The sequence below is a fragment of the Salvia hispanica genome, chromosome 4, assembly GCF_023119035.1.
Source record: "Salvia hispanica cultivar TCC Black 2014 chromosome 4, UniMelb_Shisp_WGS_1.0, whole genome shotgun sequence".
In the NCBI taxonomy this organism is placed as follows: Eukaryota; Viridiplantae; Streptophyta; class Magnoliopsida; order Lamiales; family Lamiaceae; genus Salvia; species Salvia hispanica.
The window spans coordinates 26,850,553-26,877,475 of NC_062968.1; the positions used below are offsets into that span (position 1 = coordinate 26,850,553).

General features: G+C 35.7%; 2 protein-coding genes across 3 annotated transcripts; one reads left to right on the forward strand and one right to left on the reverse strand.

Moving 5' to 3' along the window:
• The first annotated feature begins 14,801 nt into the window (after positions 1-14,801).
• On the forward strand, positions 14,802-17,800 carry LOC125218107 (protein LONGIFOLIA 1). The gene is made up of 4 exons (XM_048119705.1): positions 14,802-15,035; positions 15,107-16,216; positions 16,288-16,465; positions 17,064-17,800. Exons 1-4 carry the CDS (start codon positions 14,916-14,918, stop codon positions 17,621-17,623), a joined length of 1,968 nt encoding a protein of 655 aa, XP_047975662.1. The 5' UTR covers positions 14,802-14,915; the 3' UTR covers positions 17,624-17,800.
• Positions 17,801-23,869: 6,069 nt separating this feature from the next.
• LOC125185374 (probable histone H2A variant 3) lies at positions 23,870-25,871 on the reverse strand. 2 transcript variants are annotated; one of them, XM_048081901.1, is made up of 3 exons: positions 25,727-25,871; positions 25,042-25,182; positions 23,870-24,397 (listed from the first exon to the last, which is right to left on the reverse strand). In XM_048081901.1, the coding sequence occupies exons 2-3, from the start codon at positions 25,156-25,158 to the stop codon at positions 24,101-24,103; spliced, it is 414 nt and encodes a 137-aa protein (XP_047937858.1). In that variant the 5' UTR covers positions 25,159-25,182; positions 25,727-25,871; the 3' UTR covers positions 23,870-24,100. The 2 variants fall into 2 exon arrangements, with proteins under 2 accessions (XP_047937858.1, XP_047937857.1); XM_048081900.1 differs by having other exon boundaries at positions 25,042-25,186; positions 25,727-25,860.
• Between the last annotated feature and the right edge of the window lie 1,052 nt (positions 25,872-26,923).

The following is a 26,923-nucleotide window of genomic DNA, read 5'->3' on the forward strand; positions in this document are numbered from 1 at the left end:
TATTTATAATAAAAATACCCAACATAAATCACACCATTCGTTTAGGCGCAATCCACTCTTCTTTGGTTTCCAGGTTGGACAAATGACTTAGTTCATATTTTGCATATAGCAATTATTATGGTTAGTTAACGTCAATAATTTATTTGAATCTGTAATGTTTATAAGATCCTTTGAAAAATGTGGATTTAAATATGTTATGCAATTACAATATTCTGATTTTTATGGAAAAGTTTGTTTAACATTTCTATATAGTTTTACTATATACAAAAATGGAGATGAGCTAGATTGGCGATTGAAACAAAAAATAAAATATTACTACCATATTATTAACAATAACTTTATAATTATACTGATTTTAAATTTGTCTTTAATGGGCCTAATTTGAACTAAAACAACAAATATCGAAAATCAGGCATGCTTTAACGGAACCAAAACGTAAATCATATGAATCTATCTATCTATCTATCTATCTATAACAACTATATAAGAGCATCTCCATTGGCAATAGGTCAACCACAGGCTAGCCACTCTCTCCCTGTCACGTCATCATCACTGAAAATCCATATGCCACATCATCATTTTAAGCAAATAGGTTAGCCTAAGGCCAGCCACAGGCTAGCCGCAATAAAAATAAATAAAAAACAACTACATTTTACGGAATTAAATTTACGATAAATTACGGAATTAAATTTACGAGACATATACGGAAAAATTCATTCATTTCATTTAAATAAAAAAAAGGATACATAGATAAAAAAAATACATAATAAAAAAAACTATCGCTGTGCAGTCTTCCGTGCCCACAACTCTTCAATTATATCCTTTTGGAGTTGAATATGAGCATTCACTTGGCGCATGTCGGCATGTGCCTGGAGGCGGCCGGCTTCATCGTGAGGTACCCCATGTCGTACGTTAGCGGTGGCCACGCCGTGGCTTGGACCGGCTTCATCGTCGTTGGCCCAATTAGTCAGTTGTACGCCTTCGTCTTCGACGATCATGTTGTGCAAGATAATGCAGGCGTACATTATATCACCAATGCAGCCGACATCCCACAAACGCATTGGACCCTTGATTGCTGCCCATCGACACTGGAGCACACCAAATGTGCGCTCTACGTCCTTGCGCGCCGACTCCTGCCGTTCCGCAAAGTAGGTCTTCTTGTCATCACTTGTGTGCCGATCGTCTTCACAAAGACGGGCCACCTAGGGTATATACCATCCGCTAAGTAGTAGCCCATATCATGCCGGTTGCCGTTGGCCACAAATGAGACGGCCGAACCGATGCCCCGACACTGCTCGTTGAAGAGGGGCGAAGAGTTGAGGTCGTTGTGCGACCCGGCTACCCCAAAATACACATGCCAGATCCACAGCCGGTAATCATCTACGGCCTCGAGGATTATCGTGAGATTCTTTGACTTGTAGCCGGTCGTGTAGGCCCCCTTCCAGGCAGTCGGACAGTTCTTCCACTCCCAATGCATACAATCTATGCTGCCTAACATCCCGGGGAACCCATGCTTCTTGCCCGTGCATCTGCATCAGATCCCGACAATCTTGGGGGGAAAGGCTTCGAAGGTACTTGATCACGGAATATTTCAATCACGCCCTGACGAAATATATCGGACATTCCGGGGTTGTCGACTCACCGATGTGGAGACACTCATCCCACATGTCTGTCGCGCCTCCGTAGGCCAACTGCCTGATTGTCGTCGTGCACTTTTGAATAGGGGTGTGGTTGGGTCTGCCAGCCGCATCATGCCTGAAGCGGAAATAAAGATATCGACGCTCCAAAGCGTCAACGATACGCATAAACAACTCCCTGCGCATTCTAAAACGCCACCTGAACTTGTTTGCGGGAAACCGCGGGTCCGGAGCGAAGTAGTCGTCATATAGCCGTTGATGTGCAGCTACGTGATCCCAATCAATCACTGCTCGGCGGTGGACAACCGGTGGAGGGCGAGGTACCGCCTGCTGTTCGACCCTTCACATGTACTGCTCTATCTCACGGTTCATGTAGGCCTCCATAGCCTCGTTCATCCGCCGTTCATACTCCTCGGCATCCCCACCACTACCACCTCTGCTACCACCCGCGTTACTCATCGCTCGATGTTGCTCTTGTACGAAATGTAGAGAGAGAGAAAACTCGTTAAAACAAGTGGTGCAAATGAAAATGAAACTAAAATCGCGTTTATATAGTTTTTCAAAAATAAAAATTAAAAAAATTAAAAAATAGCGCTGGCCGATCGCTCGTCGATCGGCACGCCACAATTAGGGCTGGCAATTTTTTACACGACACGATAACACGACACGAACCGGCACGAAATTAATGGGTTTGGGTCAGAGCTTATCGTGTTCGTGTCCTTATCGGGTCGACCCATTAAGGACACGAAAATTTCGTGTCGTGTTCGTGTCGGGTTCGTGTTATCCGTTAACAATGCGTGTTCGTGTCGTGTTCGTGTTATCCGTTAACACATAATATTTTAATATTATTATTCTTATTAACACATAATATTTTAATATTATTATTCTTATTATTTTCATTTTTCAATACTTATTTTCGTGTCATTAATGGGTTCGTGTCGTGTTGACCCGAAACGGTTCGTGTCGTTAATGGGTTCGTGTCGTGTTCGTGTCTGAGGGTAGCGGGTCGTGTTCGTGTTCGTGTTTGAGGTTTTCTTAACGGGTCGTGTTCGTGTTTGTTGTTATCGTGTTCGTGTCGTTATCGTGTCGACACGATAACGACCCGACACGCACGATTTGTCACCCCTAGCCACAATGGCGGCCAGCGCATCGGCCAACGATCGCCTATTTTCTCGCTGGCCGATTACAATAGTTCGGCTAGCCGACCGGCTAGTGACGCGAATCGGCTAGCCGGTGGGCTAGCCGCCACTGAAGATGCTCTAAAAAACGAGTTTTAATCTTAATCTTAATAGCAATTTATAAGTTTTGGGTATGAATTTGAATATTATAAATTCAAATATTGAATACTTAATACTTCCTCCGTCCACAAAAATACTATGTACATTCCATTTTTTAAAATTTATCCCAATTTATTATCCTTATACAAACTTATTTATAACTTATACCACCATTATTTTTTTATTTTAAATAAACTCATATATAAAGGAGGAAATTACAAATGATATCAAGAGGGTTCGAACTTGTCACTTTAACACTCCCTCCGTCTCACTATCCGCAAACATTATCTTAACTATTCTTCTCCTCCTATCTTTTACTTTACCAATTTATCTTAATTCTCGTATCATATCAATTGATCATATTTTTATGGAACGAAGGGAGTATATAATGGGTGATTACATGATTTTGTATGCAACTATTTTAGCTATATTTATAAATAAATTTTATTTAATATGAAACCTTATTAAATATCACGCACATGACTAAACAAATTCAACCATAGCAAAAAATAAAACGGCAGGTAAATTTATACTACTATTTGAATGTGGATATCAATTACTACGAAACATCATAATTGAGCGTATGGCATATAGTGCAAAACATGCTATAATTCAACCATGGTTAATGGAATCGGAGGTTACACTAATTTTATTAAGAGAAAAAGATAAATGTACATAAATTGTACATGTATAATGAGGTTTTAAAAATTGCCGGGATCCTTAATTTTTGTCTATAAATATATGTTCTTTCATTGTGGAATTATCTTTTTAATACAAATATTAGATAAATTTCATTACTATTTCCTCTAAGAATTCAAGCGGCTGACGACGAGAGTTCTCCTGCAATAATACATGGAGATAAAGGCGGTGGAGATATAGTCTTATGAGAAAGAGTGAAAGACAAAGAGCCAAAGACGCGAGTCGGAGGTTCTAGAGAGAGAGTCATGTGAGAGAAGGTGAAAGGAAAATATTTCTTTTAAATCTTATTTTGAGGATCATGTTATGTTTGAGTGATATTAGTCCATATTTAAGTATATTTTCATAATGTTATTTTTTTTACGAATATAATAAATCATAGAAACAGACTATCAATAATATTTTGAAGTTAATGCATTGCATATTTATCTCGAACTTCGTCGCTTTCACAGATTTCATGCAAAGAGAACATTCAAAGTCAACGAAATGGCAAATGGAAGCAAAGAAGACATAGAGTATAAAATATAACATTGTTTTTGTGTACATGTATAAATCATCAAGTTGGAGAGTGGGGAGGAAAATAAGGTAGAGATAGAGTTAGTGACAGAAGGTGAAAGGAAAATAGCACTTTTAAATCTTATTTTGAGGATCATGTTATGTTTAAGTGATATTAGTCCATAATTAAGCTTTTTTAATGTTAGTTTGTTTGATTTTTTGTTAAGTTTTGTTTTAATTTTTTTTTTTTGTCTTAGCTATAATAAATTTTTAAAATAGAATATCTCATAGAAACTGGCTATCTCTAATATTTTGAAGTTAATGCATTGCATATTCATCTAACACTTCGCCACTTCCACAGATTTCATGCAAAAAGAGCACCTAAAGTCAACAAAATGGCAAAAGTTGTAATATAGGGTATGTAGTTGATTTTTGTTTGAAATTATTTCATGTACATGGTGAAAAACTGACTTATGGAATAGATTGCGCCAGTGTAAGACGAGTAAAGTGCAGGAGTTGATAACCGGTGATGAAGAAGGGTACCCGAGCTAGATGGAGGCGGTTAATAGATGTTGGGAAAATGATAAGGTGAATGGGTATTGGAGTACAAAGAGACGTCGGAGACGAATATTTTAATATGAATGAGTTACTACCTAATAAATTGTTTGTTAGCAATACACTTTTTAATTAGTTGACCCAATTATATTGGTGAAGAGTTTACATGATTATATTTTTATGAGACATATATGATATAAAAAATTCTTATGGATTTAGGGCTAGATTCAGTTGCGCTACAATTCCAAAAACGTACATAAAAAAAAACAAAAAATAAATAAATTCTTATGGATTTATGTGATGACTTGGATTAATGTGATGAATTTATTATTTAATTTAATAAATTAGATCTTTGAAATTGATAAAATATGAAGATAGATTATATTTATTTTATTTCTCTATGACAATGACTTCCATCTTTTGAACATTACAATTGTATATTAATAATTTCACATTGATGGTGTTGACATTAAATTTTTTACTATGTATTGTTTAAATAAGATTATTCTTTTTTATATCCAAAAATGTTTTAATCAATATATATGCTTTTGTTGTTTTAATATTATTTTAAATATTATACTAATTGCATAATTAGTATTAATATTTTACTTATATTACTCTAGATTGATTATAGTTATTAGTTGTAATTAATTTTACTATATTATAATTTTATTTTTATACTTAATTATTGCTATATTCATACATCTATTAATAAAAAAATTGATAGGAGTATTAACTATACAAATTGTAACTTTCGAAAAAAATATCAATAAAGATTCTCTATTTATTCTCGTGATGATCTGAATTTCTAACCTATTAAATTGAGAAAAAAGTGTTTTATCAACTTGTAGCGTTTCATAGTCTTCTTATTTTAGTATTTCTATTGTACGGAATGTGTTTAAATAAATGATTAGCTTGGTTTTTTTTTAATTAAAATTTGGAGATAATTTATGATAGAAATATTTAGGAATAAATAGAATATATAAGAAAAAATTAGAGAATTCTAGAAGAGAAAAAATAGGATGAAAACTTTAGAACAAATACATATGTAGTCTATATTTATGTCTATTGTAAATATTTTGTAGATGTTAAGTTTTGCAAGTTTACTTTTTTTAGTTTTCAAATTCGAGTGATGATAGTGTGATATTAAATTAGTTTTCATAAAATTAATTGAACTGTGCATCGTACGGGAGAAGATACTAGTTGAACTAAAACAACAAACATAAACAATTTCATCCAAAAACTAAAAGCAGAATGGAATCAAAGGAAAAAAAAGGAATCATATAAAAAAATTAAACTAATACTCGAAACATCGCTGGAGCAATTTAGAAGAAAATCTGCCACCATCTTCATTGGTGTCGTCGGATGACAATTATTATCATGTGTAAACCCGGTGGTCATATCAAGATTATCAACTCTTAACTCTACTGTTGACCATTGGGCAAGCTTTTGATGCGCGTTGTCCCATGACGACCCACGAGGTACCACCACAACCTCCTGCACTGTTCCCAAGCTGTGTTGAATCTTGGGACGACGCAGTACCCGATGGCAGAGAAATCGTGTCAAGAGGCACAATACAAAATAATGTTGAGATCAGTGGAATTGCGAGAATATTTGAATTTGATGTTATGACTTGAGGGGTTATTTGAATATTCTCAAATATATTATTGTTATATGTAGATATGAAACATATAAACAAGAACAACGCAATTATTCCACGTATGATAGCAATAATAAATATTTTAACTAAGCACCACATCAACTTGTCACAACCTTCCTCGGCAGCCATCAGATTTGTCACGAAGAAAGCCAATTGACTCAACACAAAGTTTAAAGTTATGGAAAAAAATGGCTATTATTTATAGACAGAATAAGTCTTAATCCTATTTGTAAAAGATAATATTAGTTATACTTTGGATTCTTAACAAATTAACAAAACAAATTAAAAGGTAATTACATACGAAAGATAAATAAATCAAAGGCACTAGATTAAACAGAATTTATAATGAAAACACAAGCTTGACACTGTTATGACTTTGAAATTTGGAAGCAACATATAATAAGAACTCTTTTAGAACAACTTTTATAATTAAAAATATGGATTTTTAAAGAAAAAACCAGATTTTATGAACGTGTAGTAGTTAATTAGATTTAATTAATCATATCCAATAATTAAGTTGATGCAAATACAAATATTTCTCATAATAAAATTAAGATAACCATGATAACAAGAACTACTTTCCTTATTTTAATAATTTTATAATTCTCCTTAGTCGATAAAAAATGAAGCAAAGAAATAAACTTAAATGTTTTGGATTAGATTACTTTACCAATATTACCAAATAAAAAGAGCCAATAAATATTACTACATTCTATTCTTCAAGTCTTCATAGTCACACCCTTTGCTTTAGGCGCAATCCAGTCTTAGTTGATTATGGTTAGTTGACGCCAATAATTTAATTTTAATTTATTTGAATCTGTAATATTTATAAGATCTTTAAAAAGTATGAATTTAAATATTTTTTGCATTTACAACATTCTAATTTTTTTTGGTAAAGTTTGTTCTGACAAATTTATGAAAGGACTTAGTTTTACAAAGAAAACAACTTAGTTTTACTAACTACTTGGAGATGTGCTAAACTGCCGATCGAAACAAGAAATATTAATTATGCTATAGGTGTAACATTTTACTAAGAGTAATTAAAATTAAATGCAATTATTTTATAATTATACTGATGTTTAATGTTTAATTCGTCAGAAATGGGCCCAATTTATAGTGTTTGCGATGGCTAGAATCGATCTTTAGAAGATATTACATGGGCCTTTTAGGTTCAATTTATATGAAATGGGCCTAATATAAATTTGGGATAAAAAAAATTCTTCGAGTTATGTGGCATATTACAAATTTATTTTCAAGTGATTATTTATATTTTTAGATGTGGGACTATTATAGTCTGGGAAAAATAAAAGGAGTACATAATTTCCTTTCATAAAATAATTGCGAAGAATAATTAGAATTTATACTGGGCCGACCCAAATTGAGATTAAACAAATTTGGATAACTGTATTGTATCTGCATGTGATTCAATGATGTCACACATTCCCAAATTCGAAATTACATAATTAAAAATTAGGAAAATAAGATTGTTTTTTAGAACCAAAATTAAGAACTCAATTAAATGTCAATTTGATTGATCAGTATTTTGGGGGCACTAAACGTTTTGCCTTGGCCTCTTGAAGTCTGAACAAAATTAATATTAGTTGAGTTATTCAAAGTTGCCACTTGCTTGGACCTTGATTTTAGATAATTTACCTTAATTAGGTTTTGATTTGGAGAGAAAGCTAGTTAAGTGAAATTGATTGGAGTAAGTGCTTGTATTTTAGCATTTCTAGGATAGAAGTTCTTTTAGGAATATGAGAAAATTTACAGGTAGTGGTCATTTGCAAAGTTGTATAGACATACAACAAATCAATTGTAATTCGAGAGGAAGGAAATCATTTTTTCCTAAAACAAATTATCCTTCAGGTAGTGTTTTCGGGTTGACGTGTTATTTCTAAAAATAAAACAACTTACTCTTAATGTGTAAGAGTGCTTCAATTAAGAATTAATGAACTTTTAATATTTAATAATGATACTGTAGCTGAAGTTTCAAACTGTATTGTTGATTATTGTTTTATAAACAATGTTCCGAGATAGGAGCATGTAGTGCCGATAAATTTTACAACAATAAAAATAAAAGAAAACTATAACTAATTTTGAAGTTAAAAATAGCTTCTACTATATTTTTTGAATCATAAAAATAAAGACCGGCAAGAGGGATGCATAGTCGAATCAAATCACATATCACGGCCAGAACAAGATGGCCTATCAGTTCTACCGATCTGATTCTCAATCTAAAATTTTTAAAATCGTAACATGTACTCAAATGTCGATTTCGGTTAAGCCTAGGAAAATTTTTTAAAAAAATCGCTCTCTTACTAAATATAGTCCATAGCTATTGTAAAAGGTTTATTTGTTTGTTTTTATGTTTTAATTTTAATAAAATAATATAATTAGAGGTTTCGAAAAATCACTTTCACTTTATAAATATTAAATATGTGCCTAAATCAAGGAAAACGTATAATGTGTAATTTGTCTACATAAAAAGTAGAAAACAAATGAAAAACTGAGTAATAGATCATGTTCGGCCATCGAATATTTAAGAGGCAGTTATAAAATAAATACATTATTGTTTATTAAAATAATGAAAAAGACATTTGAATTTTATTGTTTGCTAACTATCCCTATTAATTCATCTCTCTTTGCGTAAATTGCTAAACGTGCACCTATCTACTTCTATTAATGAAAGATCATTTAACTCCACTTTTGTATAGTTATTAACCTCTTTATTCTCATTTACAAATATTGTTACAATTAGTCAATCACATACAGTGATTTATTTCTAATTACTGCATATATAGGTACACAATTAGCCACTAGACATTTATATTGGTAACATATCACTATCTATTTTAACAATTAAACTAGTATTAATTTTCTAAAGCCCGAATGTTTTAAAGAGACTCCTTATACTACCATCTTCATTATCCAAAAGTTTTAAAGAGACTCCTTGATACGAGCATCTTCACATGTCAAACCCAACTCATAAACCGAAATACTTATGACACAACCAGAAGGAGGTAGGAGATGCGGGATAAAGAGTGATTAACAATCTTTATCATAACTATACTTTAGATTTAAGGGCAAATTGTTGGAAAAATCAAGTTTGATCAATTTATAGACAATTCCTCAATTTTGCAAAAATGACATACCAACTTTGATATTTTTCTCAATTATCTTATAATGGAGTAACTATTTGATTTGAGGACAATTATGTACGATGTGGTGGACGGAAAATATTATGCGTACAAAATGGTTGACTGATTAAACGATGGCGTCAATAAAGATGTATACGCACGTCAATAAATTCAGACATAAAATAGGACATAATTCATTGTAATCAGACAATTAAGAAAAATCTCAAAATTATATAATTGGTCATTTTTGTATAATTTTTCCGACTATTTGCAATAGATTTAATCGTAATAAAGGAAATAAAAAGAAAAGGGTATATTCCATCATTATGGAGTCAAAAGGCTATAAGAAACATGCAATAAATTCTGTTATTGTACAGAAATATTTAACAAATAATGTGCATTTACATTGACGCAACAATTCAAAGCAGATCAGTGGAGATTGTCAGATTTCAATTCACATTCATTATTGTTTGTTGTACAAAAATTTGAGGTCATCCGCATCCATGTCTCTTATTCGTCTCATCTTTTACTATTCATGGTCCTACTACACTTTTCAGCTCATCTCTTAACTAAGAGACAACACCTGCATCCCTTCATCTCTTAACCATCTCTTAACTATTCATTTAATTTCATTTTTTATTTTTAATTCCAACAAATTCATTTAATAAAAACACACTTCATTAAATAAAATAAAGATTACAATTTAAAAACCTAAAAAAATACATAATTTAAAATTCTTAAAAATAAAAAAATACATAATTAAAATACTCTAAATTAAACTATAAAAACTACTCCGTGGGCGAATCATCATCCCCCGAAGTCGGCGGTGCACCCAAGTTAGATTGATTCCCTATACCAAGTTGAGCTTTCATAAACTCAATTCCGTCCATATGGGCTGAAACTTGGGCAGAAGTCATTTTTGAAAGGTCAGCTATCGTGGCGACCAGGTACATGGACATTAGGGTGTTCGAGTCCGTGCCCGTGCCGGAGCCCGAGCCCGCCTGGCTTGATTCGCCGCGGCCCGTCCCTCTCCCTCTCCCTCTCCCCCTCGCTCTCACTGCCTTGGTCCCTTGCGGCCGACGCCGTGAACCGGAAGAAGACCCCCCTACATCATTGGTTGGTGTGCCCTCACGTGAGGTGTTGCCTTCCCCGCCATCACTAGACGAGTAGTGGCCACGCGCCGTGTGCTTCGTGCGTTCCGAGCCCAACTCGACACCGCCAGCCCACCTTTCAAGGTGGTGGACTTGCGACCAAACATCGACAAACTTGAAATCTTTACCGACGTCGTCTTTGAAGACCCCGCAACGCCGCTCTCAGAATGTCGGCTCCACTGGCTCCGCTTTGATAATTCGCCTCTTCTGCCCTGTATATCGTGCAAAAAATTTTGACATCTTTGTCGCATCGGTCCCAATGACTGTGGAGGATCTTCACGTTGCGGGCAAAGGTGTTCTTCGGCCTTCGTGCGTTGTAATTTTCCCAAAAACACTTGTTGGTTTGTTGATTCCCGACGACAGGATCGTACGAGACGCTGATCCAAGCGTCGTACAGAGCCAACGTCTCGTCTTGGCTGTATGGATGACGGGTGTCGTCTCCCACAACCTCTTCCTCCTCGGCGTTGAGGCCGATCCTGCCGGAGCCGGAGCCGGAGCCGGAGCCTCCACCTATTGGCCAGTCGGACAAAGTGCGTTCAGGGGCCAAAACATTCTCCGGAATTTGGGATAATCCCGACGATTGCCCGTACCTCTGTGGGCGGAGGGACGATAGTGTGCATCCACATCAAAATGTGGTGTTTGGTACGCCGGCGGAGTGGTCGAGTCTTGAGTGCCCGGCGACGAACTGGGAGTACCCAAAAAGTTGTACATGCTCGCCCAATCGTCGAACGAGTTCAAGTCGAACCCGCCGGAGCCGCCGCCGCCGTCGCTGGAGTTTCCATCGCCGGACATTTTTTCAACAATTTGAGAGAAAGGAATAGATGAGTGTAGTGAATGGAAGAGAAATGAGAGTAGTGTTTGTGTGTAAAATGGTTAATGGAGTATGGAGTATATTTATAGAATAATATAAGAAATTTTTTTTTTTTTTTTAAAACGACCGTTTGAGGCCAACGGTCATTTGACCATTTAAAAAAAAAATTTAAATTAAATTTGAATTTTTCGAATTTATATATATAAAAAAATTATTGCGTCATAATTCCGATGCCCACTCGCGGGCCGGCGAGTGGGCGCCACGCCATCCTCCAGCGCGCGCGGTGGGGCGCGCGCATCGTCTCGCCAGCTCCAGGCCGGCCTCGCCGGCACGCGTCGCACGACGAGATGTCGCGTCTCGTCGAGACGAGACCGAGACAGCATCGAGTCAGCGATGCGGATGCCCTGAGAAAAAATTGGGATTTTATCATTATGAGCAACTGTTTTCAGTTGAATCATTATTTTCCTCAATCTCCAAATATTTTGACTCATTTATAATTTGGAAATTCACAGTATTCTATATTTGGATTTCAAATGTCTGTAAATTTATTGTGTGGTGTGTAAATTTATATTGGTAAATTGGGTGACAGGCAGAGGTGAAACGACATGAAATAGAAGATTGAAGAAGATGAAGAAGACTGACATTTTACAGTGTATGCTATGAATGAATCTGTCTCATGTGATAATTTTGGAAAATGAGGTGAATTATGTGATGTATAAATTCAAACTACTGTTTCTTCATTTGCAGACATATTTGTCTGCTGCTCCCAACAAAATTGTCCACAGTAGTATGAAAATGTGACAAGAAATTTTGAAAAAGAAAAGTTACTTGGGAATAAAAAATATAGTTGGAGATTTTACTCAACTTCTTTGAGTTCTAGCTTTTCTTTTTATAAAACAAAATGGTAATTTCTTTTTAGTGAAAAACATTTATTTAGGTTGTAGTATTTTCTTAACTTATACTACCTCCGTCCCTGAAAATTTGATAAAGGTTACTATTTTGGTCCGTCCCTGAAAATTTGATACACTTCACTTTTACTATTTTTGGTAGTGGACCTCATATTCCACTAACTCATTCATACTCACATTTATTATAAAACTAATACTTTAAAAGTAGGACCCACATCCCACCAACTTTTTCAACTCACCTTCCATTACATTTCTTAAAACCCGTGTCGGGTCAAAGTGTAGCAAATTTTGGGGGACGGAGGTAGTAGTATTATTTAAGCTTGCATCATGCCATATAAAATTGGGCATACATAAGAAAAGGATTAGAGAGAGACCATATCTTGTTTTAATGTAGAACCCATTGGTAATGCCCTAGTTTTCACTTTTCATGCTGTGGGGCTAAAAAGACCACTTTTTTATGGGATAAAGGCCACATAGATATAGATAGCAATACATAATGTGGGTCCTGAATAGAAAAAGAAATAAACAAATAAAATGATATAGATAAAATAAAAATTGAACAAGTTTATTTGAGATTATTCGAATTTTTATCCACTCTTAAAACTCGTATTAAAACAATTGTTGCTTTTTCAAATAGACATTCTTTAATATAAGGTGGATGTCCATTGATTAATTTTTTCGAATACACTTTCTTTTATAAATTTTTTATTTATACTCAAACGAATATTTTATTATTCACAAACTAAAACATGTAGTACTACTTAGTACTTTTGCAATTTTGAATATTATTATATTTAGGATAACACAAATTTTAATACTATGAAAAATTAATTATTATAAGCGAGAGTAAAAAAAATAATTAAATTAATATTAATAGATAAGAAGATCCACAATACTAATAACATATAATACTATAAAGTAACAAAGATTTCAACAATATAATTTTAATAATATACAAAAGAATGGGAGTGATCAATTGCTAATTAATTAGCAATTTCAAACTAAGACTAAATCTTAGGCATTAGATTAGAAGATCCAGTGGTTGAAATAATACTATATGGATTATATTTTTAATTAAGAAAATTAATAAATAAAATTAAAAGGTATTAATATCAATTCCCTCTTATTAAAATCAACTTAAGACTTTAAATTTACGTAACTCTCTCGATTTAAATTATTTTTTCGCAAAAATATATAAAATTAAAGATAATTTTATAAAGATTCCAACGAGATATCAATTGCATATGTTCCGACGACATTCGGATGATGAAATTTGATATTTTTTATTTTAGTTTTCGTAAATGTTGACAACCAAATTTTTATCAACAAATACATCAAAAAACTCAATAAAACCATATAAAAATCTCAATAAAACCATGTAAAAATCTCAATAAATATGTGTTGATATTTTCTTGTACTAATGTTGATATTCTTATGTCATATTGTTGATATTTGTAATACACTATGTTAATATAAAAAAACATTCACGAAAATTATCATAGGATAACATAATGACGATATTACCCTTTTGTTAATATTTTGTCTACTATTTATTAAGATTCATAAGATTTAATCTCATCCGCTAATTTTAAAATCTAAAGGTGAAAATTTGGTCTTGATTTTGGATTAGGATGTTATAAACATTAGAATATGACCCTACAAAAGAAAAGTTGTTTTTGTTTTGGTGGCAGAATAGAGAATATTATAAACTATAAAAAGGAGATATTGTAATTATTATAAGCTACTTTCTCTGTCCATATTACTTGCGGCTAGTTTTCTTTTCAATCTTTCCATCAATTCTTGTCACAGTACTACTTTTGGTAATGGATCATATATTCTAATCATTCTATTTATATTTTACTCCTATCATAAACTAATACTCTATCTGTCCCATAAAAATATGTATACTTTTCATTTTCGTTCGTCTCACAAAAATATGAGTATTTCATTCATAGAAAGTTATCTCAATCTATTATCCTCATACATCAAGTTATTTACAACTCATACCACCATTAAAACATGGGTTATCTATCCTACCAAGCATGATTCCACTATCCACTAACACTACTCTAACTATCATTTTCCTCTTTTTTCCAACTTTATTAATTTTATCTTAATTATCGTCATATCATTAAAAAGTATAATATATATTTACTAACCATTTTCCCCGTCATTTCCTTTTATACTTCCTATGCCTCGTAAAAATAAAGACTAATAAAAATAGAAATAATTTTTTGTAGAATATATTAAAAATAAAAATGATTAATATTTTTATGATACAAAGGAAGATGTAGTAGTAGTGGAATAGGAGTATAATTTAAAATGGAGGCAAGTCAACTTATTAGAGTTAATGAAGATGAAATAGAGAACTTAATTTTGATCAAAGTCAAATAATGGGCGCGTGAATATAGCAAAACTCTTGTTCCACCTGCGCCATTTCTCCTTTAAAAGAGCAGAAAGCGGGTGAGAGAGTAAGCTCCCAAATACTACTATGAAGCTAACGTAGCTGACTCAAGTGTGCTTGAGAGAGACAGAGAGAAAGAGAGTCACCGGAGTCTGACGTCAGCGCCGGCGAGATATCAGCAGGCATGATGAACGAGCAGAGCTTGGAGAAGCATATGGGGAAACAAATGGGTTGTATGACCGGCTTCCTTCAAATCTTCGATCGCCACCAGATTCTCTCCGCCAACCGCCTCCCTCCCTCATCGGTACCATTTCCTTCTCTCCACATTCACACCTTAATTCAATATGACTATATCACCGACACCCCTTGTTTCAGGCGTTTGATTCTGCATCGGAATCGGAGATATCAGCCCCTGCTTCGCCGGCGATCTCGATGGAATTTAGAAATCCGCCGCTCGCCTCACCTAGCCCCGATTTCCAGATGAAAGAAGGCGCCGCCGCCAAGTGTTCGTGGAAATTCGGCAGAGAACCCCCGCGCCTGTCGCTCGACAGCAGAGCCACCACCGATGCCAAAGGCGGCCTCCACCCCAAGGAAATCCGCGCCGGCGCCGGCGATGAGAGCGGCGAAACACTGCATCAACGTTCTCCCAGCGTCATCGCCAGGCTCATGGGGCTGGAGCCGTTGCCGGAGCTCCGAAGATCCGCCTCCGCCTCGAGAGTCTCCAGAGATCTCTTCCACTCGCGATTCGACTCAGAGAGAAGCGATTTCTCCTCCAGTCAGGCCTCTGAAACCGCCGCCGCTGAAGAATCACTCCTGTTTTCAGATCCGATAAATTATCTGCTGAAGAATGCTGCTAATATTGATACGCCGAAAGCATTCAACAGAGGCGGCGGATTTCAACGCAAAAGCTTCGTCGACTCCGGCGACTTCTTCCCCGAGCCAAAGCAGGCGGTTTCTATCAACGGCGAGACCGAAAACAGATTGAAACTGCGAGGAATTGAGGAGCCGTCCAAGGATTTGGAAACACTGAAGCAAATCCTCGAAGCTCTCCAGCTCAAAGGACTTCTACATTCCAGAAAACACTCCGAGCTACACCAAATCCCCCAACGCACCTTCGTCTTCGACGATTCCCCGATCGTCGTGATGAAACCGTCGAGATCGCCGATTCACAATCGCAGCGGCGGACGGAAGGCGTACGGTCTCTCCGCAGAAAATTCACCGTCGATGAGCCCCCGCCGTGACCGGAATCCGCCGCAGACCGGTCGAAATCCGACCACGAACCGAACCGAAGGCATTGCATTCGGAAGGCGGTCCAACTCAGCGCCAAACCGGCGGCTACCTCCGGTTCACTCTCCGAAGCTCAATCCGAGAAACAGTAGATCAGCGGCGGAGATCCATCGGAAAGAGAAGAAGGCAGGCGGCGGAGAGGATGAATCGTCGTCGATTTCCAGTAACAGTACCGTCACCACATCCACCGATACAGAGGTAATTGTGATTAACGTATGTTAATTAGAGATTAATTAAAAAGTAATTAGCTGATTAATGTGAAATTGCAGAGGTGTAAAAGCGAGGGGAGCAGCTTGTTAGAGAGGTGTGATAAGCTGCTTCACAGCATAGCGGAAATGAATGCAACTGAAATGCAGTCGAGCCCCGTGTCAGTTCTTGATTCGTCCTTGTACAAGGACGAGTCCTCCCCTTCACCCATCACGGCACGACGTAGTATTGATTTCAAAGGTACAAACTTCATTCATCTCTGTTAAATAGCATTAATATTAAACGTTATGCGAAGAAAAATCACAAATTTTAGTTAAATTTTGGTATGTCCTTCAACTTTAAAAATTACTAGTGTACAAAGCATTAATTTTTATAAAAAAACATCTCAATTTTCCCATGATAATGTCTCAATTTACTATTGATAGTATATCATTGATTAAGTGAATACTAAGAATGTAAGAGAAAGGAGAAATTTTTTTAAAATGTTAAAATTCATGGTTTTACTGTGAATTTTTTTAAGTTGCGGGACTAACAAGAACTTAAACAAAATTCATTGTTTTTCTAGCTGTTTAACTAGTTAATCTTGAGCAATCGAACACCCTTCGTCCTTGGTCGATATGGCTGATGTATCACCTACACATTGATGGTAGTGTTGTTGGATTTATAATCAATTGAAAACGACTCATACTTGTTGTTGTTGGAGTGAATTCCTCACTATCAATCTTGCATCATGTCATAAAAAATTCTCAAATTTAAGCTACAAAATCTTGGAAAATGTTACTATTGCATACATAAACTACATCAAATTAAAAGTATGGTGTTTGAATGATGCAAACAGATGAGTGTATTGAACTGGTTGAGGACTGGAGCTCCGAGATCGTCCCATTGCAAGACGACGATTTCGTGTACGTGTCCGACATCGTAAGGGCATCCCATTACCTCCCACACGAGTCGGACGTCTTCTCTTTGTTAGAGAAGCAACGGCGTCTTAAGGGAAAGGATACGTGCAAAGTGTCGAGGCTGCAAAGGAAGTTGGTCTTCGACACGGTGCATGAGATCCTTGACAGGAATAGGCGGTTGCCTCCGTGGAAGGTGGCCACGTGGGGCCAGCACTGGCCTCCTCTGGACAAGGTGTGGTCAGAGTTCCAAAGAGTGAGGGAGAGGGACGCGGCTCAAGACATGTTCGACACCATTTGTGGCGTCCTCAAGAAAGACCTAGCCAGAGATGGGATCTCCGGCTGGGAGGATTGCCCGTTGGAGATGTCCGAGATGATCTTGGACATTGAACGGCTCGTGTTCAAGGATCTCATCGGCGAGGCGATTCGAGATCTAGCGGCATTGGAGTCGAGAAACAAGGCAATGTTGCCAAGCTTGCCTAGGAGGAAGTTGATTTTCTGAACTCCTAATTAGGGCCTTTTGTCATGATATTGTGACAAATACTACAATGGTATATTATGCCCTTTTCATTTCGTGGTTGAGTATTTTCTTCATTTTGTCACTTTTGCTACATGCAAACTGTAAAAATGAAAACAAGAAAAAATAAAGTAGAAAGGTAAAAGAAATCATGTGCTGTCATTTTTTTTGTGTTATAACTTTATTCTTGAAAGGGAAAAGAGAGATAAAGTAAAAAGGGCGAAATATTTACTTACAATGGATATATTCTCTGCACCACCAACTTTCTTTTTTTATCAAATTTTACTCACAACATAATTACTTTCAATTCCGAAATTAAAGAAATACACTAAATTAGAGTAACATATATACTATGACCCCAAAATTTAGTTTTTTTTTCGTGTAGGAATAATAGTTATGGTACAATTTCATCGCTTGTTTTTATGTGTATATTGGTCTTTTTTGTTTTAGTTCATTTGATTGATATCTATACTTTGATATAACTAATGTGTTATTTCTTGGTTGTATCTAGTCTTGCTCAATTCAGAAGTCTTTTCCTTCATGTCCAACTTCTTCTACGGAGTCTTTTCTTGATTTCGATGCTTTTAGTTTTTACGTTATCCTTTGATATGTTACACTTTGAGGAGTTACTATTCTCTTGTTTTATTTTTATTGATGTGTATAATGTTACGTGGTTTTTGTCTCCTACTTTGTCGAACTCGATGCTCACCGTCTCTTTGGTTTAAAGCATTTTTACTGCATTTAAAAAATGAAAAATATGGTATTAATAGTTATAATTAGAGAATTAGATTGATTGGGGTATGGTTTATGTCTGAAAAGTGAAAATCATATGGAGTGGGGTGGGGTGAGGCTGGGCCCACTCCCCAGGTGCTTATGATAAAATTCATTTTTGTAGGGCCTAATCTAATCCACTCCAACATAGGTAATTGTTACCAAATGTTGATTAATCGAATATTCTGGTTTCGGGCCAAGCCTAATATTTTATTATTACTTTATAATAGAGTAAGATACTAATTTGATTTCAGGATACTTATATTTTTTAGAAAGTTGTCCCACTTTGGCTATGTTGTAGGAGTATTTCATTTCATGAATTTAGATGGGTGAATGTGCACGTATAATAGTACAAATTAAATCTAGTTTTAAAAATATATCTTCTATTTTATTGATTCGAGTCACTTTTCTTTGTGGATTGGCTGATCCATTTTCTATTTTCATAATTATTTTACATTAGATTTATTAAATATACGAGCTCTACAATTGTATATAATTATCTCACATTTCTAAATAACGGAGTATCAAAAAGATGAGTATTATCGAACTATTGTTACCATTAAGTGCTTGAGCTATTAAACTATGCACGATATATTATCAATGTGTCTAAGTTTTTATTTTACCCAAATAATAGACTGAATATATTTTCATCGTTTTTAATAATTTATATAGCTCAATGGTGAACGAGATTCATTTAGATTTTAAAAACCACACAATAGTTTTTTCACAATAAATTTTACAATTAACTATTAAATGGCTACATATATAGGCTTTTAGAGTTACAATGTGGTCAAGTTGAACTTATTTTATAACATAGACTGCAATTATGAAAAAAAATTCAAGTTGAGAAGAAAGATCTTGATTGTCATTATTGAAATTCTCAAGGTTCTGACTTCGTATCCAACTACATTTATATTCTTGATTCCGAATCTTATATTTTTATTTTTATTTTTATTTTTATTTTTATTTTTATTCTTATTCTTATTTTTATTTTTATTCTTATTCTTATTCTTATTTTTATTTTTATTCTTATTCTTATTCTTATTCCGTACTTTATAAAATTGTAGTGAGGCTCCACGCTCATTGATTAAAAATTCGTGTTCAGAGTTTACATTTTTCGCCCGAACAAATGTGCGAGGATTTACTCAAAATTAGAAGGTCGTTGCGCATAATCAAGAAAACAACGGAAAAACACAGCTCAATTTTTCATTATTTAAAACTATTCGCATTTTATGGATAAACACACAGCTCATTTTATTTTTCTGATAGCTACTGTGATTTCTACTTTTTGTGCATGAGCTTTATATCTTCTTTTAGAGTTGATATGTTGACTCGTGATAAATGATCACATGATCACATGTATTTATTTAAAATGAAGTGGATCGTCGATCAAATAAATAAATAATCTTAACCTAAGTATTTTAGAAGTTGGTCTACCTACGTAATTCCATATATGGCTAAGGAGGGCCCTAAGTGTGGGGACTTTTCTTTATAGATATATTTACTTTTTTTTCTCTTTGTATTAAAAAAAAGTGCATCCAAACATATGTGAGATTCAAACTTAGAATCCGATGTTGCCCGACCTCCTAGCCGAAGCCGCGAGCCAGGGGCAAGATCCATGACTCTGAGACTTGGACTTGGGTCTTGACCTATCTTTAAATGATTTTCGTGTTGTTTTTTGGGTCTGATTGTTGGACTTAAGTTTAACTATGTTTAAATTCAAAAATTGTATCTTCTGCCGCATTTGAATCTGCATTCATGTTACATTGATTCCATCATGTTCCTTTTGTGCTTCGCCAATAAATATGGTAGTACTACTGGGCGTATTTCGTTTTGCGAAAAGAGATATCACTCATGTTTATTGCAATTTTTTGTTGATTTTCTTGTATTAGTTTATTTCTGTGCATTTCTTAAGCTTTTCTTTTAGAGCATCTCCAATGGTCGGCGAGCGACCGGCTAGCCAATTCCCGGCGCTGGTCGGTCCGCTCGCCGCCATTGTAGGCTGGCGATCGGCGAGCGATCGGCCAGCGCAACTTTTTTTTTTAAGTTTAATATCCAAAATACTATATATACGCGATTTGAACGTCATTTTCATTTGCATCGCTTGTTTTAACGAGCTTTCTCTCTCTCTTAATTTCTGTACAAGAGCAATAACGCGAAATGAGTAACGCATGTGGTAGTGGTGGTAGTGGTGGTAGTGGTGGGGATGCTGGGGAGGAGTTCGAACGGCAAGTGTTGGAATAGTTAGAGGCCTATACGAATCGCGAGGCAGAGCGGCTGTTACAAAGGGCCTTGCAGCCACGGGTACCTCGACCTTGACCCATTGTCCACCGCCGAACAGTGATTGATCGGGATCACGTAGCTGCACATCAGGTGGCTATATGACGACTACTTCGCAGAGCAACCGCGGTTTGGGGACAACCTGTTCAGGCGGCGTTTTAGGATGCGCGCAGGGAGGTGTTTATGCGTATCGTTGACGCTTTGGAGCGTCGATATCGTGTTTCCGCTTCAGGCACGATGCGGCCGGCAGACCCGGCCACTCGGCTATTCAAAAGTGCACTGCGGCAATCAGGCAGTTAGCTACGGAGGCGCGGCAGACATGTGGGACGAGTACCTCCACATCGACGAGACGACTGCCCTGGATTGTCTTAAGTATTTTTGTGAGGGCGTCGTTGAAATATTCCAGGGACCAGTATCTTCGAAGCCCTAACCTCGAAGACTGTCAGGATCGATGCGGATGCACGGGGAGAAGCATGGGTTCCCGGGGATGTTAGGCGGCATAGATTGTATGCATTGGGAGTGGAAGAACTGTCCCGCTGCCTGGAAGGAGTTCTACACCACCGGCTACAAGGAAAAGAATCCCACGATGATCCTCGAGGCCGTAGTTGATTACCGGCTGTGGATTTGGCATGCGTATTTTGGGGGTAGCCGGGTCGAACAACGACCTCAACGTCCTCAACTCGTCGCCCCTTTTCAACGAAGCGGTGCCGGGGTGTCGGTCCGACCATCAGTTTGTCGCCAACGGCAACCGGGCGTGATATGGGCTACTACTTGGCGGATGGGACATACCCTAGGTGGCCCGTTTTTGTGAAGACGATCAGATGCGCAAATGAGGACAGGAAGGCCTACTTTGTGGAACGGCAGGGGAGTCGGCGCGCAAGGACGTGGAGCCCGCATTTGGTGTGCTACAGGCTCGATGGGTGGCGCTTAAGGGTCCAACGCGTTTGTGGCATGTCGATTGCATTGCTTCTATAATGTACGCCTGTATTATCATGCACAACATGATAGTCGAAGATGAAGTTGTACAACTGACTAGTTGGGCCAATGACGATGAAGCCGGTCCAAGCCATGGCGTGGCCACCCCCAACGTACGAAGGGGGGTACCTCACGATGAAATCGGCCGCCTCAAGGCACATGCCGACATGCGCCAAGTGGATGCCCATATTCAATTCCAAAATGATTTAATTGAAGAGTTGTGGGCGCGGAGGACTGCACGACGATAGTTTTTTTTGCTTTATGTATTTTTTTTTTAATTATGTAATTTTTTTTAGGACGCGCTTTTTTTAATTTGAATGAAATTATTGCATTTTCCCGTATATGTGTCGTAAATTTAATTCCGTATTTTGTGTTTAATTTCGTAAATTTAGTTGTTTTTTAATTTTGATTGTTGTGGCTAGCCTATTGCTTATCCAGTTGTTTGTCCTGATGATGTGGCAGGAGGAATTTTAGTGTTGATGATATGGCAAGAGGAATTTGTGACTAGCGTATGACTGACCTATGACTAGCCTATTACCATGGGAGATGCTCTTATGTTTTGGGTTGTACTATGCACGGAAAGTTCTTATATATATCCAACTTCCACCGCTGCTAAAAATATTTGGAACTATAATTTATTTGGTAGAAGCCTAGAAGTGAAAAGGTTAAATATAACAGTTTTTAAGGATAGAAATGGACCTACATTATCTAAGGTCGTAACAATTAAGACAGCAAAAATGGGACTACCATGTGAAGACATGAGAGGGAAAAGGCTATTAAATACAACCACTTTCCACCTCTTGTTTGTCAATACTTGAAAGCTCCTTCCAATTTTTTTTAGCATCTATGAACCCCAACTACCTAATTTATATTCATGCAATTTCAGCAACATTACGTTTTTGTATTTAAATAGGATCAAATGCAAGGAAAAACTATAAGTATAAAACACAATTAGTTTATGAGAGGGCGAACTCAAGTAGTAGTTGAATTATTTAAATTTTTAGTCTGAAAATGGGGCTTATGGATATTTATTAAAACTAGTTTGACAGAAGATACATATTAGTACATATTTTCTTTACCAAATGAAATTTTTCTTGTTTTCTTTAATTATTTTATTATCATCGGATTTGGGTTCAATGATTGGTGTGTGAAGCATGCCTATGAAATTTCACATAAATAATGTTGAATTTTATGACTGACCATTTCCAGCTCAAGTTGTGATTGTGTGGGGAATCGTGTTATCATATTTTGTGTAAGATAGTCATTTCCACTAGAAAAAAGTATTAGTAGTGACTAGTGTAGATTGGTAGATATATTGTACAAATATTCAATCCGTTCCAATTAGAAGTCTTATTAAATTTGACACGAAATTTTAAAAATATAAATAATAAATTTTAAAAATATAAATAAAAATTAATTTAAAAAATAGTAAAATATAAGTCTCACTTTATATACTCCCTCCATCCCTTAAAAATATGAGCATTTTCCATTTCCGTCCTATAAAAATATGGGCATTTCTATTTATGAAAAATTATCATCAACTGATTACTAATATACATTAATTTATTTACATTTTATACCACGATGTATATAGAATGGGCATGATGACTATACAGATTCTTAATAATGCCTATATTGATTTTCGCTGTTACATATAAAGATTGAGGAATACATGTACATTTTTTTGTTATTTTTATATTTAAAAAATCATACAAATATATCTGTATACAAATATTTTATATTTTTTGTTATTTTTATATTTAAATAATGCCTATATGCGATTGTAAAATATCGACCTTGCAGTACATGAGCTCTATCTCAACTTTTTGGTGTTGGCTTTACTTTCATTTTTCATCAATCATTCATTGTTACTTGCTAATGTAGACTGTCACACTAACTCTATCCTATGATGCTAACTATGATCTTTTTCATAGTATCCGACCTGCAAGTTTCATTCTTAGAAATTAGAATCCAGTCTAGAAGTGTAATATATAATTCAATTAAAATACTAGTACCACTAAGTTTAATAATTAAATTGAAATACTACCGCTTATTGTTTCGTGACATTATATGAATGTTAGGTAAATATAGTAGCCTGGCATACTACTTCTGTTTTCGAAATAGAAGTAGTAATATTTAAAATCTTTAATTTTAAACTAATTGACATCTGATACAAAATAAAATGGATATTCTAACAAAATAATGTAACAATAGAACCATCAGCATGATTCAAAATGCATATTGCAAACTAAAAGGACAGATACTTCATCAAACATAACGTTAGAAACAAACTACATCAAACGATCAAACAGTTCAAATGGTTGTTCATAATTACGACTGAAATCTAATTCCTAGCATACAAATCTAAATCAAATAGAAGCAATGTCACAAACGCATCACTATGGATCAAATTAAATAGATTTGGGGCAGTAATCCTCATTCCTTGGTGGTTTTGTTGATGAGGGATTTGTGAATGTGAGGAATCACACCACCACCGGCAATGGTTCCTTTGATGAGGGTGTCGAGCTCCTCATCTCCCCGGATCGCCAGCTGCAAGTGCCTTGGCGTTATCCTCTTCACTTTTAGATCTTTGCTGGCATTCCCAGCCAGCTCGAGCACTTCAGCAGTCAGATACTCGAGAATTGCAGCGGAGTAGACAGCTGCTGTGGCTCCAACTCTTCCGTTGGCATTGGTTCTCGACTTGAGGTGGCGATGAATCCTTCCCACAGGAAACTATAAAGCAACAGACAGGAATGGAATTTGAAGCATTTGTGACTTGACAATATAAACAAACACTCTTTGCCAATAAAATCAAAACTTTTCTACAAGACCTCTCCCATAATCAATCTAAACACAAAAACGCAACAAAGAACGCGCCACCAAAGAACTTAATACAACAATATAACTAGCAAACAAAAGAAATTAGTATATTACTAGCATACAATTCAGAAGTAGGTGTCTCAATGCAACCTATACCACCAAACGAACCCTTTCAATCCAACATGCCAAAGATATGAGCAGCAGAACTGTCTATTTAACCAAAGACAAAGGACCTTACGAGTTACTACACTGCTCATGGAGCGCTTATATTCAACATACACCGCAAATCATTAGCAAGGGACATGAGCATACCAAGCAGTAACAATTCCAAACCATAATACAATTGTGTGGCAACTGGAAAGTTATAGTTATTATGTTCCAACAACTGTGATGCATTGGACATATTATAGATGATGGTCAAAAGTTTAATCAGTAATGAAACGCACACTGTGTGGAAAGCTAACTTCAACAAAACAAGTATTTAAAATTCTAGTGAAATTGTGTCAATTATATGTTGGTTTTTTTAAGTTTTGAGTTGTATAGAGCTGTATTTATACCTGCAGGCCAGCACGAGCTGACCGGGAAACAGGCCGCTTCTTGTCCTTATCCTTGTTAGCTGCAGCAGCTGCCATTGTCTTCCCTGCCACGAGCCCCTTTCCACCTTTTCCAGCCATTTTAATCTTACCGCAGCTTCAGCTCTAACTTCATAAAGGCAAACAAATTAGACATAACATCTAAAAATACACAGTTCATCAACGATTCATCATAAAGCAAAGGACCAAACTAAACCAGGCACAAAATAGCTCCAAATAACAAACAAAGGGGCCAATTTTTCCTTGTATAAACGATGTTTCATCAAACCTTTACAAGAACCAAATCTCACTACTAATTGCTTAAAACAAATTGTCCACACAACTAAATCTCAAGAAAAATCTAGGCTTTAAAACAAATCTCTACAATCCTCTAGCTCAGTTTTTCGACTTTCAGTATTACACTAGAGAAACATTCAAATCCTTTCCCAAAATCCTTCGCTTTTTCTCAACCCTCGCAAATAATCGATGTAAAAAAACCAGAAAACGAACATAAATCTAAATATACGTCGTGTTCTACAGCAGATCTGGTCAGCTTAGGTGATAAAATTACCGATCCACAAACTAACAGAAAATCAACACAACTCAAGCACCAAACAGATCAAAACAGCCATAGGAGAAAACAATTAACGATGTAACAAAGCATTACTACCTGAGAAATTAGAGAAAACAGCAGGAATGTTGTGTGCGTAAACAGTGAAGAGAGGAAATTTATTGCGTTTTTGTGAAGGTTTTTGAATCTGGATCGAAATTTTGGCGGTTGCTTTTGGGTGGGAAAAAAGCAATTTCGCAAGCCGGAAAATATTTCAATTTGGACGATTCTGCCCCTGTCCTTGCGTTTGTTAGAATTGGGCTCAGATGCGAGTTTTATTGACCTAGGCCCATCCCCGCGGCCCATCTCGATATTGTTATTGCTTCGTGTCTTGTTTATACTATCGGATTTCAATTAAAACGACCTCACATTATACTATATATAACAAAAAAGCATCGTAGTCCCTCCTGTCTTATAAAAGTTAAAGATGGTGAAGAACATGCGATTTTTAATGCGTAATTGATTATTTAATTATAGTATAAGAGAAACAGAGGGGACAAAAGTAGTCAAAAATTTGTTAGAGCATTCTCATCCGTACTCTTAAATAAGAACATAGAGATGGCTCTGGACCCACTTTTAATCTTTGTCCTTAGGTAAGAGGACAACATTTACATCCATGCTCTTTCATAAGGACAAGCTCAAGAGTCCCATCATCCTATTATTCAATTTAAATACTTCAATTACTAAAAACATTTTTACAATATAAAACTATATTAAAATATAAAAAATACATAATTAAATCCTAAAAAATAAAAATACATAATTAAAATCCTAGAAAATAAAAAAAATGTGAATTTTGAAAAAATAAATTAAAAGTGTGTAGAAAACGGATATAATTTATTGGGAAGTGGAAAAATATTTTTTTTATTTAAAAACGTTTTCTTTAATTAATTTTGATTTTTTTTTTAAAAGAAAAAATCAAATTTGCCAACGACTATCGCGAGATGCCATGTAAGGTTGCTCAGCGGCACGGACCTGCTCTTATTTAAGAGCAGCGTTGTAACGACCCGCCCATCTAGGGTATAGTAAATGCGGCGATCGTTAACTAGGCGGACTTAAATGCATCAAAGATCATAGGCTAGGGTTCCATTTAAAAAGGGATTTAACCAAAGCATTTAATGAACAATTAAGTAGGAGAGAAATAATGCCTTAGCAATGAAATCCAACAAAAGGCTATCACCAATTATGCTCAAAAAAATAGCAAAAGTTCCAAAGTAATCTCATTTGTTTTGTATCTAACATATTTCCACGAAATAA